The 16596-nt window shown below is 46.7% G+C and overlaps 1 protein-coding gene across 1 annotated transcript in view; it reads left to right on the forward strand.

Annotated features, from left to right (window-relative positions):
* Positions 1 to 16596, forward strand: part of POMT2 (protein-O-mannosyltransferase 2) — a 47006-nt gene that overhangs the window by 12567 nt on the left and 17843 nt on the right. The window contains exons 4-10 of the mRNA XM_011988287.1: positions 2356 to 2460; positions 3996 to 4104; positions 5856 to 5964; positions 7552 to 7711; positions 9236 to 9342; positions 10021 to 10103; positions 12519 to 12628. Of these exons, the coding sequence (XP_011843677.1) occupies positions 2356 to 2460; positions 3996 to 4104; positions 5856 to 5964; positions 7552 to 7711; positions 9236 to 9342; positions 10021 to 10103; positions 12519 to 12628 (783 nt within the window). The remainder of the gene's footprint in view (positions 1 to 2355; positions 2461 to 3995; positions 4105 to 5855; positions 5965 to 7551; positions 7712 to 9235; positions 9343 to 10020; positions 10104 to 12518; positions 12629 to 16596) is intronic.

Consider the following 16596-nt stretch of genomic DNA (forward strand, 5'->3'; position numbering starts at 1 on the left):
CCCAGCTACTTGGGAGGCTGAGGCAGGAGAATCGCTTGAACCCGGGAGGCAGAGGTTGCAGTGAGCTGAGATCGCGCCATTGCACTCCAGCCTGGGCAACAGAGCAAGAGTTTGTTTCAAAAAAAAAAACTTTGCCAATTGGAGAGTAAAAAATGACATGTCACTGTTTTTATTTGCATGGCTGTATGAGTTAGGTTGAACATTTTTTCATATGTTTATTAGCCATTTGTATTTTGTTTTCTATGAATTTGCCATATTTTCTAGTAAGTTATTCATTTTTTTTCTGTTGATTTGAAAGAGTTGTTTAGTTAAGAAATTAACTTGGGGCCAGGCGCCTTGGCTTACGCCTGTAATCTCAGCACTTTGGGAGGCTGAGGTGGGTGGATGATGAGGTCAGGAGTTCAAGACCAGCCTGGCCCACATGGTGAAACACCGTCCTACTAAAAATACAAAAATCAGCCGGGCGTGTTGGTGGGTGCCTCTAATCCCAGCTACTCGGGAGGCTGAGGCAGGAGAATTGCTTGAACCTGGGAGATGGAGGTTGCAGTGAGCCAAGATTGTGCCATTGCACTCCAGCCTGGACAACAAGAACGAAACTTCTATAAAAAATAAAAAAACAGCTGGGCGCGGTGGCTCATGCCTGTAAGCCCAGCACTTTGGGAGGCTGAGGTGGGTGGATCACCTGAGGTCAGGAGTTCAAGACTAGCCTGATCAACATGGTGGAACCACGTCTCTACTAAAAATACAAACAAAAAATTAGCTGGGCATGGTGGCAAGTGCCTGTAATCCCAGCTACTCTGGAGGCTGAGGCAGGAGAATTGCTTGAACCAGGGAGGGAGAGGTTGCGGTGAGCTGAGATCGTGCCATTGCACTCCAGCCTGGGGGACAGAGCGAGACTCCATCTCAGAAAAAAAAAAAAAAGAAAAAAAAGAAGAAATTAACTTGGAGCTACTTTGAACCGTAAGGGAACTGAGAGAGAACTGAATTTTGAGTGTCTGCTAAGTGGTTGGTGTAGTGTTAGGTGTTTACTTAATGGCATCACCTCTAATCCTCACGCCCCCGGGAGGAAGTTTTTATTACCTATAGCTCAGAGATATTAAGTATTGTCCGTGATCAAAGAGCTAGAATATAGGGCACTGAGGTCCAAACCATCTGTGCATTTCTTCACCCCAGACCAGCCAAGCAGTCTGGAAATGTATGGTCAGCACTAGGCAAACTTGTCCTGCGAGATCCCAGGTGAGAAGAGGGATCCATTTGTTGCCACTTGGCAGCTTTAGTTCATCTAGGTATTTGGATGACCCTGTCCGGACCCTGGGGTCCCCGCCTTCCTTTTTAAAAGCAAGTCTTCGTTGTCTTTTTCGGCCAAACTTTGGCTTCTGTACCTTGACCTGGAGCTGTAGCGTGGCTCTGTTTAGAACTACTTAGAGAAAATAGTGGGTTGGTTAGTAGCCTAAATCCAAGTCCCACAAGTGTAGCTAAGAGAGACTTTCCCCACACAGCCAGTGTATTCCCTCCTGCAACCCAGCCCGCCAGAGCCCGGGGGGTCAGACTGGAGCAGCCTGGGGCTGTCCCAGATGGTTGGCATTTGCCAGCAGTTTTTATACTTCAGCTGCTTCTGATTGCTTATGCGAAAAATAGAATTTTACAATGTTGATGGCCAAGGAAATATACAAAAGACACAGCCGATCTTGTCAAAGGTTTTGAAGGGTTCATGACTCACAGTCTCAATTTCTAGTTGATTTGTTCTGGTTTGGGAGGTACCAACGTTGCCCTCCTTTGGAATATTAGGAATGGGAGAAACCAGCCTCTGGTCTTTGGCAGTTTTTCTCTTCCCCTCTGGGCAAATGCATCTGTCTTTGCATTCCTCTTTCTGGTTTTCTTCCCTTGTCTTTATTCCTGGTATGTAGCTCCTTGGTCCCTTTTCTCCCTCACCGTGACTTGGAACCTCACTTTCCTTTCAAGAGGCCAGTTCCCCAGGAATCAGCCTCTGCCCATGACCCAAGAGCTGCCCTGTTTTATTTTACACTATCTGAAGGGAAGCGGAATAAGGGGGCCCCTTACTGACTCTGCCCTTCAAATCGTGGGGCTCTTTTTCCTTCCTAAGTGTTTAGGTTGTGCTGTTCCCAGAACTCAGCCATAATACAAGAGAGGTTTTGTTTCAAGCAGTGAGCTCTATAGACAAAAGATTCTTTGCTCTGTGGCAGCTGCAGGAGAAAATGTCGCATCGGCAACATTTTCTATGGACAGTTGTCAAGGGAACCCGAAGTCTGTGGGTGCAGCTGGAGGGAAGTTCAGAGGACAGAGGAATCTTCTCCTAAAGGCTTCTCATCTTTTTGTTTGTTCTTCTCTCCTTAGATGCTGATAGGTCTTGCTGGCTACCTGAGTGGATATGATGGTACCTTTTTGTTCCAGAAGCCTGGGGATAAATATGAGCATCACAGCTACATGGGAATGAGAGGAGTAAGGTTTCCTGACTTGATATGGACTGACTGAACCCTGGGGCCACACTAAATCAGAAATGTTAATAGTTAACAGCCCTGGAGTGGTGGCAGGTGTAAATAAAGGGACTCTGGGTGGTGACGAGAGGGGAGGATGATCAGACCCTCCCCTGTGGTGTAGATAGTCAGAACTGAGGTGAGAAAGAAGGGAAGAGGAGGCCGCAGATAATACAGAGATGACATAGATAGGAGCAAGCACGCATTGTCACCTGCTGCCCTGCCCCGGTGTACTGTCAGACCTCAGGTTGGAGAACAGCCTGGAACCCGGGCAGTCAGGAGTCTCCTGCAGCCCCAGTGGTGCCTCCATGCACTGGCGCGCTGCCTGCTCCTCCCCTCACAGGCACAGCTGCTGGAGTGTTATCTACATCTCGGAGCCTTTTCTGAAGATTTCAGCATGCCCACACCCTGTCACCATGTTCCTGTGTCTTTCCCAATGAAGATTTCAGGCACACAGAATTTTCCAGCCTTATTTGAAGGGAGGCCAAATGTCTGCTCCAGTCCCTGTGTGTCCTAATTCACAGCACCAGCCTTGGTGGAACATGGCAGGGCCTTAACACCCAACTCTTTGGGAACCCCGAACGTGTGGCTGAATGAAGCCAGCAGAAGCTGACCTCCAGTGTGGACCTCTCAGAGAAGTTTGCATTTACAAGCCCCTTTCCTTGAGGATTTCATAGCATTTTAAATAAATGACTGTGTGCTTATTTGGCCTCATCGTTAGATGATTTGCATGGCCATATTGTGGTATATTAAACAAGGAGTATGTCCTACCCTCAAGTTCATGTTCTTAAGTGATTCTGTGTCTTCCTAATAACTTTTGAACACCACGTGCCATATGTAATTGGATGTAACAACCAGACATAAGAATTTCCCATTATTCTGGCTTGTCTGTTTCTTCTGATGGACAGGTAGGGGATGGAAGAGGGCTGGCAGCTTGAAAAAACAAAAAACCAAACAGGCATCCAGGTACTGAAGTATCAAGCAATCCCTTTTTCCAAAATCAAAATATGTACATTGTGTAGATTAAAGACTGGTTTCTGGTGTAAATGAAGAAAAGAACTAGGGGTTCCTTAAAATTCTCTGAAATACCTTCAGAGGGGTCTTTCTCAACTTGTACCTACAGTTGTGTAATAGAAGCTAATGGCTGTCAATTCCTATCTCTGTGTTAATAACACTCATTTTCTTCCCTTCTCTCTATTCCTGGTGTGTAGCTACTTGGTTGCTTTTCTCCCTCTCTCCTACCCACACCTTCCTGGCTGAACTCTGCTGATTTCATGTCAGTGCACAAGTTGCTGCTTAATGGGAACATACATATTGCTTGATTTGGCTCTTCACTATTACAATACTCTTTTCTTAGTTATAGATATCCTAGGTGACTTTAGGTCACCAAAGTCATGCCTTCATCAGGTCCCCTGTCTTAAATGTTAGGTTGTACTGAGTCCAGTAGGTCCCTGACCTAGCTCAGCTTGTTACTTGACAGCTTCTCTATTTCTCCCACAGTTCTGTGCATTCCTCGGCTCCTGGCTGGTCCCCTTTGCCTACCTCACTGTACTGGATCTGTCTAAGTCCCTCTCGGCAGCATTGCTCACCGCTGCCCTCCTCACCTTTGGTAAGTTGTCTTAGCCATGCCATGGCTTTTGGGAAATGGGCTGCCACTCTGTAAATGTAGCTGAAAATCAGTACGTTCAAGGGTCCTATCTGTGGGTCCAGTTCAATTAATTTTAGGATTGGGTAAAATGTACTACAAAGCTCATTCACTAGTAATACTTAATGTATATCAATAGTTATATATATAACAAGCCTTTATATTTTTGGAGGGGAGAATTGGTATGAGTAATCCCAAGGAATAGATTTACCTCCACGTTATTCACAATTGAGTTTGGAATGGGTAATAAGATAGATTTGTGAGTATGTTTGTTTTTGAAGGAAGCTTATAATTCTAATTTTGCTTCTCTTAGGTTAATATTAGTTTGCATTCCTAAACTAGTTTCAACTAAATATAAAGGTAAATGCAGAAATAGCTGGGTGGCAAGAGATAGCAAAATGGGAACTTGGATAATAATCCTCATGTGGATAAATGAGAGTTCGTCGTAGAAGTTGATCCTGTTGCTAGCTTTGTTCCTATGAAAGTGAATTCATGACCTTGGGGAGCTTAACATTTAAAGAAATCTAGACCAATTTAAATGGGGTACTTTATGGGTTTGCTTTGACAGATATGTTGCTTTGTTTTGACAGATAGATTGCAAGATTATTGGCTTTCTCTATAGACGACTGGTGGCTTTTTCCTTGTATCTTGAATTTCCATCTTCAGTTATTCATTCATTTAGTCATTTATGCACTTTTCATTCAATAGTAATTTCTCAAGCACCTACCCTGCTCCCGGCCACTTTTCTCGGTCTCAGAGGGTACACTAATGAGGCACTCTGGTCTCATTGAGTTTACCCCATCATGGGCAGACAGTAAATAAACAAGTAAATGAATAAGTCTGTCATGTGATGTCCTAAGCCACAAGTGCAAGGTAGAAAATAAAGCAGGGTAAGGGATGGAATAATGGAGATCGTACTATTTTAGACAGGGTAGTCAGGAAAGAGCTTCTGAGAGGGAAGCTTTGAGTAGAGACCTGAGTGAGACAAAGGATCAAGCCCTGCAGAGATCTGAGGGAAGAGCATTCAGGCAGAGGGAAGTGCATGTACTGTAGTTCCGGTGCAGAGCTCTGTGGGTTCAAATCACAGTAAGAAGGCTGGCATGGCGAGGACAGAGTGGGTGAGGCAGAGGGTGTTGGGAGATGAGGTTGGATGGGTAGGGAGACCACACAGACTCTGGCAGTTGTCATGAGAACTTTTTACTTTGAGTGAGATTGGAAGACATTGGAGGGTTTAAGCAGGAGCATGACATAATGAGATTTAAGGATTTAAATTAAAAAAGAAGATCATTCTGCCATCTATCTGGAGAATCAACCACCAAGAGAGACTTCATGTAAAATGATAAGATTCTATCATAGGTGTAGATAGTTTGTGGTTACATGAGCAGTGGCAGGACTCCCTTTTTGATGGTGGAAATGAGGAAGAGAACTCGTCTCAGGGCTGGTCTGAGTGAGTCAATGACATGATCTTCTCTTGGGTTGAGGGCCTAGAGGCAGTGTGAGATACTGCTTCTTGTCATTGGGCTTTGATATCTCCCAGAGCTGTGGCCTTCCACCTCCCCGATGACTCAGTGTTGATGTTGACTCTAGTCCTGACTGTACAAGTGCTTACACTCAATTAACTGGCAAGAGGGACTGTTTCCTACTACTGGGGTGTTTGGTTTTCAGGTGGCCCTTCTCTTACCTCGCCTTTTCACCAGGGAGCTCATGTTTTTCAGACACGGGATGCCTCACTCTGTCCCAGTACATCCTCCTTGACCCCATCCTGATGTTCTTCATCATGGCTGCCATGCTGAGCATGGTCAAGTACAACTCCTGCGCCAACAGGTCAGAAACTCCATCCCCGGGAGGGGAGGGTCAGAAGCTGTGGCAGCTCCAGAACTTCTGTAATGGCCAGGGCCAGGGCGGATGCCCAGAGACTTGTCTTGAAGCTGAGCTTGAGGCAAGCATACGTTTTGTTTGTTTGTTTTTTTAACTTAGATTGTCCATTTTAGATCATAAAAATAGATTTTAAGAAGTTTTCTACAGATGATTTTATTTTTGCCATATTCAAGACTGAGAAAATGTCAGTTGTCTTTTTCAAGCGTATTTTTATCATGTTTACAATGGAGTACAATTGGGTAGGGGTTTTGGGATGTTACAGAGGGATCCTAATGCTTTCCCCACCCGCCTCTTGTAACCAGTGCTGGTTAGGAGATGCCAGGACAGGCCTGTCCTTCACATACTCTGTCCTAGAAGGGAGGGCACCAGGGTAGACACTGCCTGGAAACTCTCTCCCTGCCCTCAGTGGTTGCATCCAGTCCTGACCTAATGATGGGAATAGCGTATATAAAGGTTGGTTTGAATGGCCCATACCAGCCAAGAGGATCCTTCCAGGTCCTGGTCAGTTCTAAAGCTGACCTGGACGGTCCAGTCTACTTCCAGAATAGTCTTTTCCAGATCATCCTTCTACTTCTGAGAAAGTAGAATAAGTCATTCATTCTATTTAAACCAAAAGAGTTGGCCCCTCCTAGGCTTTTCTGGACGTTAACTTGGCACAGCCAGGCTCATTAAGCTCCATTGTGCTAATCAAACCCGATCAGTGACTCTCAGCCCACTCTGGCTTTGGGTGTTCTGGTTACGCCACATCCACTTCCATCTACCATTTCTTGAGTATACATACTGTGTGCCAGGTACTATGCTAGGAGCTGGGTGTACAGAGCTCTGCTGGGCTTGGCTGTTAAGGAATATTCGCTCTGGCGGAGAAGGCAGCCAGAGAGCCAGAGAATCACAGCATAGAGTACTAGGTGCTATACAAACAGCAAAATGGTCAGGAGCACTAACTTTGACCCAACTGCCTGGGTTAAAACTGTGCCCCACTGCCTGCTAGCTGTATTACTCCACCTCTTTGTCTCTTGATTTCCTCCTGTGCAAAAAGAGGACCTAGTGACATACGATCTGCTGTGGGCTATAGTGACAGCTAGAAGAATTAATGTATGTATTATATTTGGAATGGTGCCTGACACATAGTAAGCACTCAGTAAATGCTGCCTTCGACAGGGGCAGAGGTGACACAAAGGAGAGGGCTGCCTGAGTCCAGGAGCACCTAAGGATTCTCCTTTCACTCCTGCCTGACCGGTCACTCATGAAGAAGGAGCCCCCGCTTACCCTGAGCCCTGTACTTAGCCAGGAGCACTATGGACACTCTCCCCAGAAAAATACCCTGTGCACTCAGACTGTGGTTTGCCTGCCGTTCCAGAGCTTTCACAGACTGCCTCCTCCCTGGAGCCACGCCATGGTCCCTTGAGGCTAAGAGCCCCCAAGACAGGGCACAGCACAGCCTCTCCAAGTCTGAGAACTGCCCTGTGCCCTGCTGCGCTTGCGTTTTCCTTTGGTTCCAGCTGCCAAATTGAACTCTGTCTTGTTGATTTTCAGGCCCTTCTCTGCCCCCTGGTGGTTCTGGCTTAGCCTGACTGGTGTTAGTCTTGCTGGTGCTTTAGGGGTCAAGTTTGTTGGCCTCTTTATCATCCTTCAAGTGGGGCTGAACACCATTGCAGACCTTTGGTACCTGTTCGGAGACCTCAGTCTTTCATTGGTGAGCACCCAAGCGTTTGCCGTGGAAATGTTTTTGCTCCCTGATGTTGCTGAGTAGGAGCCAGTGGCCTTCTCTGTCTCTGCTGCAGGCGGCAGAGTGGCTGTGTTCTGGGTCCCAGGTGGGCTGGACCCCCAACCCTCCGCAGACAGCAGGACATCAAGGAGTGGGCCTGGCTGAGGATTGGATAGGGTGCAAGGGAGACGATGGATTAACATTCTTGGAAGTCTCCTTTTGCATTTGTTTTGTAATGTCTGCCTTTTTTTTTTTTTTCTTTTTGAGATGGAGTTTTGCTCTGTTACCCAGACTGGAGTGCAGTGGCTGATCTCGGCTCACTGCAACCTCCGCCTCCTGGGCTCAAGTGATTCTCTTGCCTCAGCCTCCTAAGTAGCTGGGATTACAGGCACATGCCACCATGCCCAGCTAATTTTTGTAGTTTTAGTAGAGACGGGGTTCTACTGTGTTGGCCAGGTTGTTCTCAAACTCCTGACCTCAAGGGATCCACCCGCCTCGGCCTCCCAAAGTGCGGGGATTACACGCGTGAGCCACCGAGCCTGGTCTGAACTCACAATTTTCATTTCCTGACCCACAGCCTCCATATTTGGAGGCCAGTAAGGGCCTTTACGGTTTATTATTTATTAAGGGCTGATTCTGTGCCAGGCACTATGTGAACTGCTTTACCTCCATTATCTCATTTACCCCTCATAATAGTCCTATGAGGTGGGGAGTTATTACCCTGATTTTCAAATGAGGAAATGAAGACCTACAGAGGTAATGACTTCCCCAAGGCCATGGGGAGTGAGAGGTGTATCTAGGAGTCACACCCAGGTTAGGTTGGCCCCAGGCCATCACTCTGCTGTGGTGCTGCTCCATCACCTCCCAACCAACTCCTAACAAGTTTATTCACTTATTCATTCATTCATTCAGACAATATGTGAAGACCATCCACTGTGTGTGAGGCGCTGGAATACACAGATGAATACAATATAGTCCCCATCCTCTGGGGTCAATGGAGAGAGAGAAATAAGGAAGCAGGCAGTTACAGTCAGCCAGGCGTGCTGGGAGAGCACAGAAAAGGGCACTAGGCCAGTCCCAGGCAATCCAGGAAGGCCTCTGGGAGGAAGCTGGGAAGATAAGGAGCCATTAGCCATGTGATGGGTTGGGCTGGGACAGCAGAGGAAGCACTGGGAAAGTACAAGGAGGTCAGTGTCCCTGGAACATGGAGGGGACTGGTGAGCAGCTATGTTGCAGATGCAGACAGTGCCTTGTCCTTGGCACAGTGACAGGCTAGGGTCTTGGGTGTAGAGCCTGGAGAAGTAGCAGAGGGCTGGCCCATGTTTATCTTGTGTAGTGCTTGGGTGGTGGGTGTTATAGAAAGGCTTAGGGTTTCCACATATTCTCCTCCCCTCTTGGCCATTTTTTATGATTATGACTTACACATTAAAATCTATATATAATGCATGCATAGTGCATAAGGAATAATGAGGTCTCACGTGCCTGGCACCCCCCGCTGGCCTCTGTTTGCAGGTGACTGTGGGAAAACACCTGACTGCTCGTGTCCTGTGCCTCATAGTGCTGCCCCTGGCTCTCTACACAGCCACCTTTGCTGTTCACTTCATGGTGCTGAGTAAAAGGTACGGACAGAGCCTTTGCAGCGTCTTGCTTCTGGTTTTCCTTTTGCCCTTAAGCCTGTGGAGGGGCTGGGTGATGTTCTGGGTCTGTGGTTAAAATGATAGGAGAGGGACCCAGGGGCTTTTTCCTGTTTCTTTCCCGCTATAGTCTATCCTTTCGGTCTGCTAAGGGCTCAGAAAGGCAGCACCCTAACCTGAAGGAAGAAGCTATTTTCCTTATAGCCAAATTGTCCCTTATCTCTAAACAGAGTCCCCTGTACTTAGCAGGGATAGGCAACAATAAGATGTGCAGTAGGAGTGAGGGTAACAATAGCAATAACACCAGCAGCAACAGCTCCCACTTCATGAGTAGCTACTGAGAATTAGGAACTGTGTTCTGCATTTTGTGTACATTATCTCATTTAATCACAATCACTTGCGACTTCTCTGGGTTTCTTTAAATCTCTAGTTTATAAATGAGGAACTAAGGCTAAACAGGGTTTCTTGCCCAAGGTCACACAGCTAGTAAGTGGCTGAGTTGGGATTTGGACCCCAATTTCTCCAACTCCATCACCCACCTCTGTCCCATGATCTGATTCTAATTCCCTTAAACTAACTGAGCAGAGCTTTTTCCAGCGCTCCTGGGAAATCACATTTTCACTCCTTTAACTTGGCTCTGTTCTGCTCTTTCTCTTCCCACAGTGGCCCTGGTGACGGTTTCTTCAGTTCTGCCTTCCAGGCCCGGCTTTCAGGGAACAACCTGCACAATGCTTCCATCCCTGAACGTGAGTGTCTCTGGGCCTTTACAAAGGTAGATGGCAGAGGGGCTTCCTGGGAGTTGAATTGGAAAAGACGAATATGATGGCTTGGGTTATTTTAGCCTGGGATGGCACGGTGGGAGAAAGACCCAGTTAGATCTAGTAAAAATACTCGAGAGTGAATCAGGACAGAGGAGAGGAAGACATCCTGAGCAGCAAGCTCTGTGACCCTAAAGAATGACTTCTCCTTTGTGGCTCTCCAAGCCAGCTCTGAGGGAAGGTCACTCAGAGAGAATCTGGTAACAGCACCAGGCCCTTCAGAGCCAGTTGTCAGTTTCCCGCACCGCTTTCTGAGTGTCGCGTCCATTCGCCTACGACAGATGGTAGTGGAGTGTGTGCTCACCCTCCAGAGATGGAGCCTGGTGTAGGGGAGCTCCACACGGTGTGACTGGAGGCGTTAAGTACATAAAGAGGGAGCACAGCTCTGGGGATTCACAGGCGTGAAGGAGCACGGCTGCTGGGTGGTTGAGGGCATCAGAGGCACGTGATGTGGGTTGCCTTGGAGTCAGGCCCTGGAAGGATGTGTGGCTTTCAACAGATAGAGGAGAGGGCATCTCAGACAGGAGGGATGACATGATCAAAGCCGAGGACAGAGTAAAACTCAAGGCACAGGTTATATGCAGAAAACTACTGGAAGATAAATGTGAAAAGTTAGGTTGGGCCCAGACTATGAGGGTTTGAGGTGTCTGGATGAAGTATTTGACTTCCTTAAACAGGCCGTGGAGACCTAGTGGAGGTCTTTGAGCAGCCAGGAGGCCCGGAAGGCTGTGCTGTAGGGAGATGACATGGGTGGGAGAGTCGAGGCTGGCTGGGGAGGGGATAGGATTGCAGGCAGGAGAAGCCCTCTGGGAAGCTATTGCAGGGACCTGAGCTGGACATGGTGGGGCAGCCACAGGGTAAGACAGATGGGCGTATGTAAGGGAGATCTGGACATAGCAAGGGAGGAAGAAAGATGCCACTAAGGACTTGAGTGCAGGTGATTGCTTCCTGGAGGCAGAGACTGCGTCTTACTCATTTTAGTCTTTCCAGGGCTTTGCACAGTGCCTCAAATACAGCAGACTCTCCCAGGCTGGGAAGAATGAGAAATAGGGAAGCAGGAGAAGAAGTTGGGTTGGAAGAGCAGATACTGAATTCCACACTAGAGGGCTTGACAGTGAGCTGCTTGGGGAAATTGGTGCCATGGGGCCAGTGGGCTTTGGGGCTGAGGCTTTCAAAGGAGGAATCAGCCAAGTAAAAGGGTAATTGATGCTGTAGCAGTAGCTGTGATTTGTAAGGAAACTGTAGAAAGAGGAAAAGAAGAGGGCTGAGGTCAGATCACTGGGGAATGCAAGCGGAGGAGGAATTAGGAGAGGAGACTGCGGAGGAGCAGCCCTTGAGGGAGCGTGTGGTCGAGAAGCGGGAACAGAGAGCATTTCAAGAAATAAAGGTGGTCAGCCGTGTGTAGGGCTGCTGAGGTTGGCCTGCCTGAGAACTCAGAAGAACACAACTGTGGAGTTTAGCAAATTCCTGCTCATTATTTAAAGGCCTAGCTCAGCTGTCATCTCTTCGATCGAGTCGTCCTCTCTTTACTCCCCGGGAGAGAATTTGTCCTGTTCCGAGTTCCCACCACTCCCACTGTGTGACACATCGTCATGCCTTTGTGGGGCACTTGCCCACCGTCCTGTACTTGTCAGTATGTGAAGCCTTGTAGACAGGGCTCTTCCATGGCCACAGGCAGGCCTCCTCCACCTTTGGATCCACTGTGTAATCAATACATTCTTCTAGTCCACTGAATGAACCAAGAAAAACAGGAGCGGGTCATTCCAGCGGATTGGAAGAGGGGCAGTATTAAGGAAAAGAGGCTTCTCAATAACTCAGGACCTATAGGAGGAGGGGATGCTCTTGGGAAGTGGTTTTCTGTGTTTTTTGTTTTTTAATTCAGAGTAAAACAAAACACCATTGAACCATATGGTACTAGATTGAAAAGGCACAAAAGAATATAGAGTGAAAAAAACGGTTTGTCAAAATGTTGTATCTTGGAGAATGTTCCAGGCAAAGACAGAAAATGCTTCTTCCTTCTTTATTCCATTGAATCCATGTAGAGACCTTGAGAAGGACAAGTTGTTTTTCATCTTTTGCTGTTACACATGGTGCTTTGATAATGACAGTGTTAACACCAGCTGCTTCTGAAGTCCTCAGGAGGGAGGGGAGTAAGTGGGCCCTGTGGTGAACTCTGTCTTGAGTCGGCTCTGTGGGAGTGAGAAGGCAGCTGGGCTTCAGTCCGGGGCCCAGGGGAGTCTCGCAGAGGGTTAGTGAGCCCTGTGGCTTCCGAGGCTCCTCGCAGGCAGGGGCAGCCTCTAGCACTGTGGCAGCTCACCCCTCTGCTGTCTCCCTTCCTCCCAGACCTGGCCTATGGCTCTGTGATTACTGTGAAGAACCTCCGAATGGCCATCGGCTATCTGCACTCGCACAGGCATCTCTACCCCGAGGGCATTGGTGCCCGTCAGCAGCAGGTCAGTGAACCTTTTGTGCACTTGTACGGCAGCAATGCTGTTCACCATAACAGTTCACTCTCTTGCCTCCTGTCCTTTGCTTATCCCATTCCTCCTGCTTGAAACATTCTTCCTAGCCCTGCACCCTTCTCTTTCTTCTGGCTAACCCCAGGCATCAGCATAGGTGATCTTCAGTGACCACCATGTCCCACCTCTCTGTGGTACTGGGTGGGGTGCCCCTCTGATGAGAGGCTTGATGGCACCTTCCACATGCCTACGTGGTAAACCTTCTCATATTGAACTGCGCAGGCTTACTTCCTGCCGTCTCTTTGGTACTTGATTGCTAGCTCCTGGAAGGCTCAGTTGCCTAGCACAGTGCCTGCAATGGGATGGGTGATGAGTAAAGTGTGGTAGTTATGAACACAGACCTGGGAACCAGACTAGGTGATCTGGGTGTGAAGCCTGCTTTCATATAGAGTGTCACTTTGGACAAATTCATCTTCTTGTGCTTCAGTATCCTCTTCTTTTTTTTTTGAGACAGAGTTTCGCTCTGTCACCCAGGCTGGAGTGCGGTGGCGCGATCTCGGCTCACTGCAAACTCCGCCTCCCGGGTTCACGCCATTCTTCTGCCTCAGCCTCCTGAGTAGCTGGGACTACAGGCGCCCGCCACCATGCCCGGCTAATTTTTTTGTATTTTTAGTAGAGATGGGGTTTCACCGTATTAGCCAGGGTGATCTTGATCTCCTGACCTTGTGATCTGCCTGCCTTGGCCTCCCAAAGTACTGGGATTACAGGCGTGAGCCACCGCACCCGGCCTGTATCCTCTTCTTTAAGTTGGGGAAAATAAGTAGTACCTCTCTCCATCATAGGGCAGTTGTGAGGATTAAATGAGATAACAATGTGAAGTGCTTATGAGAGATTAGCCATGTGAGTATCATCTGAATGAGTGAACAACGCTGTGAAGGAGTGTTCGTGTGACTGCAGTGGATGGTGCCTGAGAGGGAGAAGCAGGACGCTGAAGAGGTTGGTGGGGCCATACTGGGGAGAGGCCTGTGTTATAGTAGATTTGACTTTGCTCTGTAGACATTAGGGAGGCAATAAAAATTATTATGATTATGATTAGATCTCTAGTTTAGAAAGGTAACTTCAGTGGGAATGTGATAGCTCACAGGGAACCATTTTGGAGGCAATAATTATGACAAAGGACAGTGAACAGAGGCAAAAAGCATGGAATCTTTACAAAGATTTGTACTTCACAAAAAGTTGTGCCTCTCCAAATGCTTTGTTTTTATTTCCCTTTTAGTTGCTAGAAAGTGACCCAGGGTGTATTAGTTCGATTTCATGCTGCTGATAAAGACATACCCGAGACTGGGCAATTTACAAAAAAAGAGGTTTAATTGGACTTACAGTTCCACATGGCTAGGGAGGCCTCACAACCCTGGTGGAAGGCAAGGAGGAGTAAGTCACATCTTATGTGGATGGCGGCAGCCAAAGAGAGAGCTTGTGCAGAGAAAATCCTGTTTTTAAAACCATCAGATCTCTGGCCAGGTGCAGTGGCTTACACCTGTAATCACAGCACTTTGGGAGGCTCAGGTGGGCAGATCACATTAGGTCAGGAGTTTGAGACCAGCCTGGCCAATATGGTGAAACCCCATCTCTCCTAAAAATACAAAAAAATTACCCGGGCTTGGTGGCACCCGCCAGTAATGCCAGCTACTCAGGAGACTGAGGCAGGAGAATCACTTGAACCGGGCAGGTGGAGGTTGCAGTGAGCTGAGATTGCGCCACTGCAGTCCAGCCCGGGTGAAAGAGCGAGACTGTGTCTCAAAAAAATAAAAAAAATAAAACCATCAGATCTCGTGAGATCCATTCACTACCACGAGAACAGCACAGAAAAGACCCGGCCTCATGATTCAGTCATCTCCCACCGGGTCCCTCCCACACACGTGGGAATTATGGGAGCTACAAGATGAAAATTGGGTGGGGACATAGAGCCAAACCATATTACAGGGTATTGGGTTTTAGTGTCAGTTTCTTATCCTTAATTCTCCATTCATGTCTGACCCAGTGGTTTTCAGCCCTGGCTGCACTTAGAATCAACGGAGAGATTTTTAAAAATTCTCATGCCTAAACTCCACAGCAGAGATGATGATTTCATTGATCTAGGATGAGGCCCATGCATTATGCATTTTTGGTTTGGTTTTAAGCTGTCCAGATGATTCTAAGTCATGTACACCCAGGGCAGAGACAACTAGCTGTACTGTGTTCTCATGTGGTGATAAATTGCTTCAGATATCATGTAGAAGACACTACAGTTACAGACGTGGTGACCAGAACATCTACACTGTGCAAAGGGAGAGAAAGGCCAAACTCCGAAAGGCTCTGTTAAGCTAGTGTTACATACTTAGAGCCCATGTGTGGAGGTGTGAGACGTGATGGTGGTATAGGGAAAGTGCATAGGACCAAGGGACAAAAGTGTCTGGCTTTGTCATTGACCAGATCACTTAGCCTTTCAGTCTGTTTCCTCATCTGTAAATTGAGGGGATTGGACTAAATAATTACCTCCAGTGGCCCTTCCTGCCCTGCAGTTTAATGTCTTGTTAACAGGTCTAGATCTCTATTTTAGAATGTTTTTAAAGCATAGCATTTATAAAATTGGAAAATATAGAAAAGTATGAAAAAGAAAACAAAAACGACATGTAATCCCAGAAGATTAAGTGTTTATCTAAATGTTTTAACGTACAACATTCCGCTATAATTGGATACCTGTGTTCTTAGGAAATCTCATGGTATAAAAATCTCCATTGTCAAAACAAACATTTCAATGGGAAAAGGGGCCATGGACTGTACTCATGATAAAGAAATAATTTTTCTTGTAGGAATTTTAATCGTAATTGCTGTTGTAAAACAGACACACAAAGACTGCTCTGCTACCACACATCTACACATTGTAAAACAGACACTCAAACACTACTCTCCTACCACACATCTGCACAGAGTACACACGTGAGCATCATAGAACCTTAACTTCCTTGAACAAATCCAGGCTGGATGGACGATATCGAACTTTTTCTCAGGAATGTAGAATTCATTTTAATTTCTTTATGAGCACCAAAACTTTTTAGCTTCTTGTGTATCCTTAATACCATTATCCCTAAGTTTTTTTTTTTTTCCCGAAGAAAGAAACAAAAAACAACCAAAAAAAACAACCAAAAAGCAAGCAAAATAATTTTTCCCCTCAATGCTAATTCTGAATCTCGTTGTAAGTACAGTCGTGCATCGGGGGGATACCGTCTGAGAAATAGGTCATTAGGTGATTTGATTGTTGGGTCAACATCGTAGTATGTACTTACACAAACCTAGGTGGTACAGCCTACCACACACTTAAGCTACATGGTATAGCTAATTGCTCCTAGACTACAAACCTGTATAGCATGGTACTGTACTGAACACTGCAGGCAGTTGGAACACAGTGGAACACAATGGTAAGTATTTGTATTAACTTAAACATATCTAAACATGGAAATGGTGTAGTAAAAATATGGTATTATAATCTTATGGGACAACCATCATATATGCAGTTGGTTGTTGACCAAAATGTCTTTATGTGGCATATGACTATAAATTGGTCATATTTTGTCCAGTTGGGGTTATAAAAACTCATTTGTAAGAGTTCTCTACTTGTTTACATAATTGGCATAATTGGATGTATCTAGTCTCTATCCTGGGAGCATTTATTTAGCTGCCCTGGTTTGAATTCTGTCTCCCCAACTCATGAGCTGGGTGACCTTGAGCAAATTACTTAACGTCAGTTTCCTTGTAAGTAATGTGGGGATAACCGTACTACGGCATAGAGCTGTAATGATGGTTAAATGAGAGAAGACTTGCCCAGGCAGGAGCGGTGGCTCACGCCTGTAATCCCAGCACTGTGGGAGGCCAAGGTGGGCAGATCTTGTACAAGGTCAGGAGATCGAGGCCATCCTGGCTAA

The sequence above is a fragment of the Mandrillus leucophaeus genome, unplaced genomic scaffold (genome assembly GCF_000951045.1).
Source record: "Mandrillus leucophaeus isolate KB7577 unplaced genomic scaffold, Mleu.le_1.0 Scaffold326, whole genome shotgun sequence".
Taxonomy (NCBI): domain Eukaryota; kingdom Metazoa; phylum Chordata; class Mammalia; order Primates; family Cercopithecidae; genus Mandrillus; species Mandrillus leucophaeus.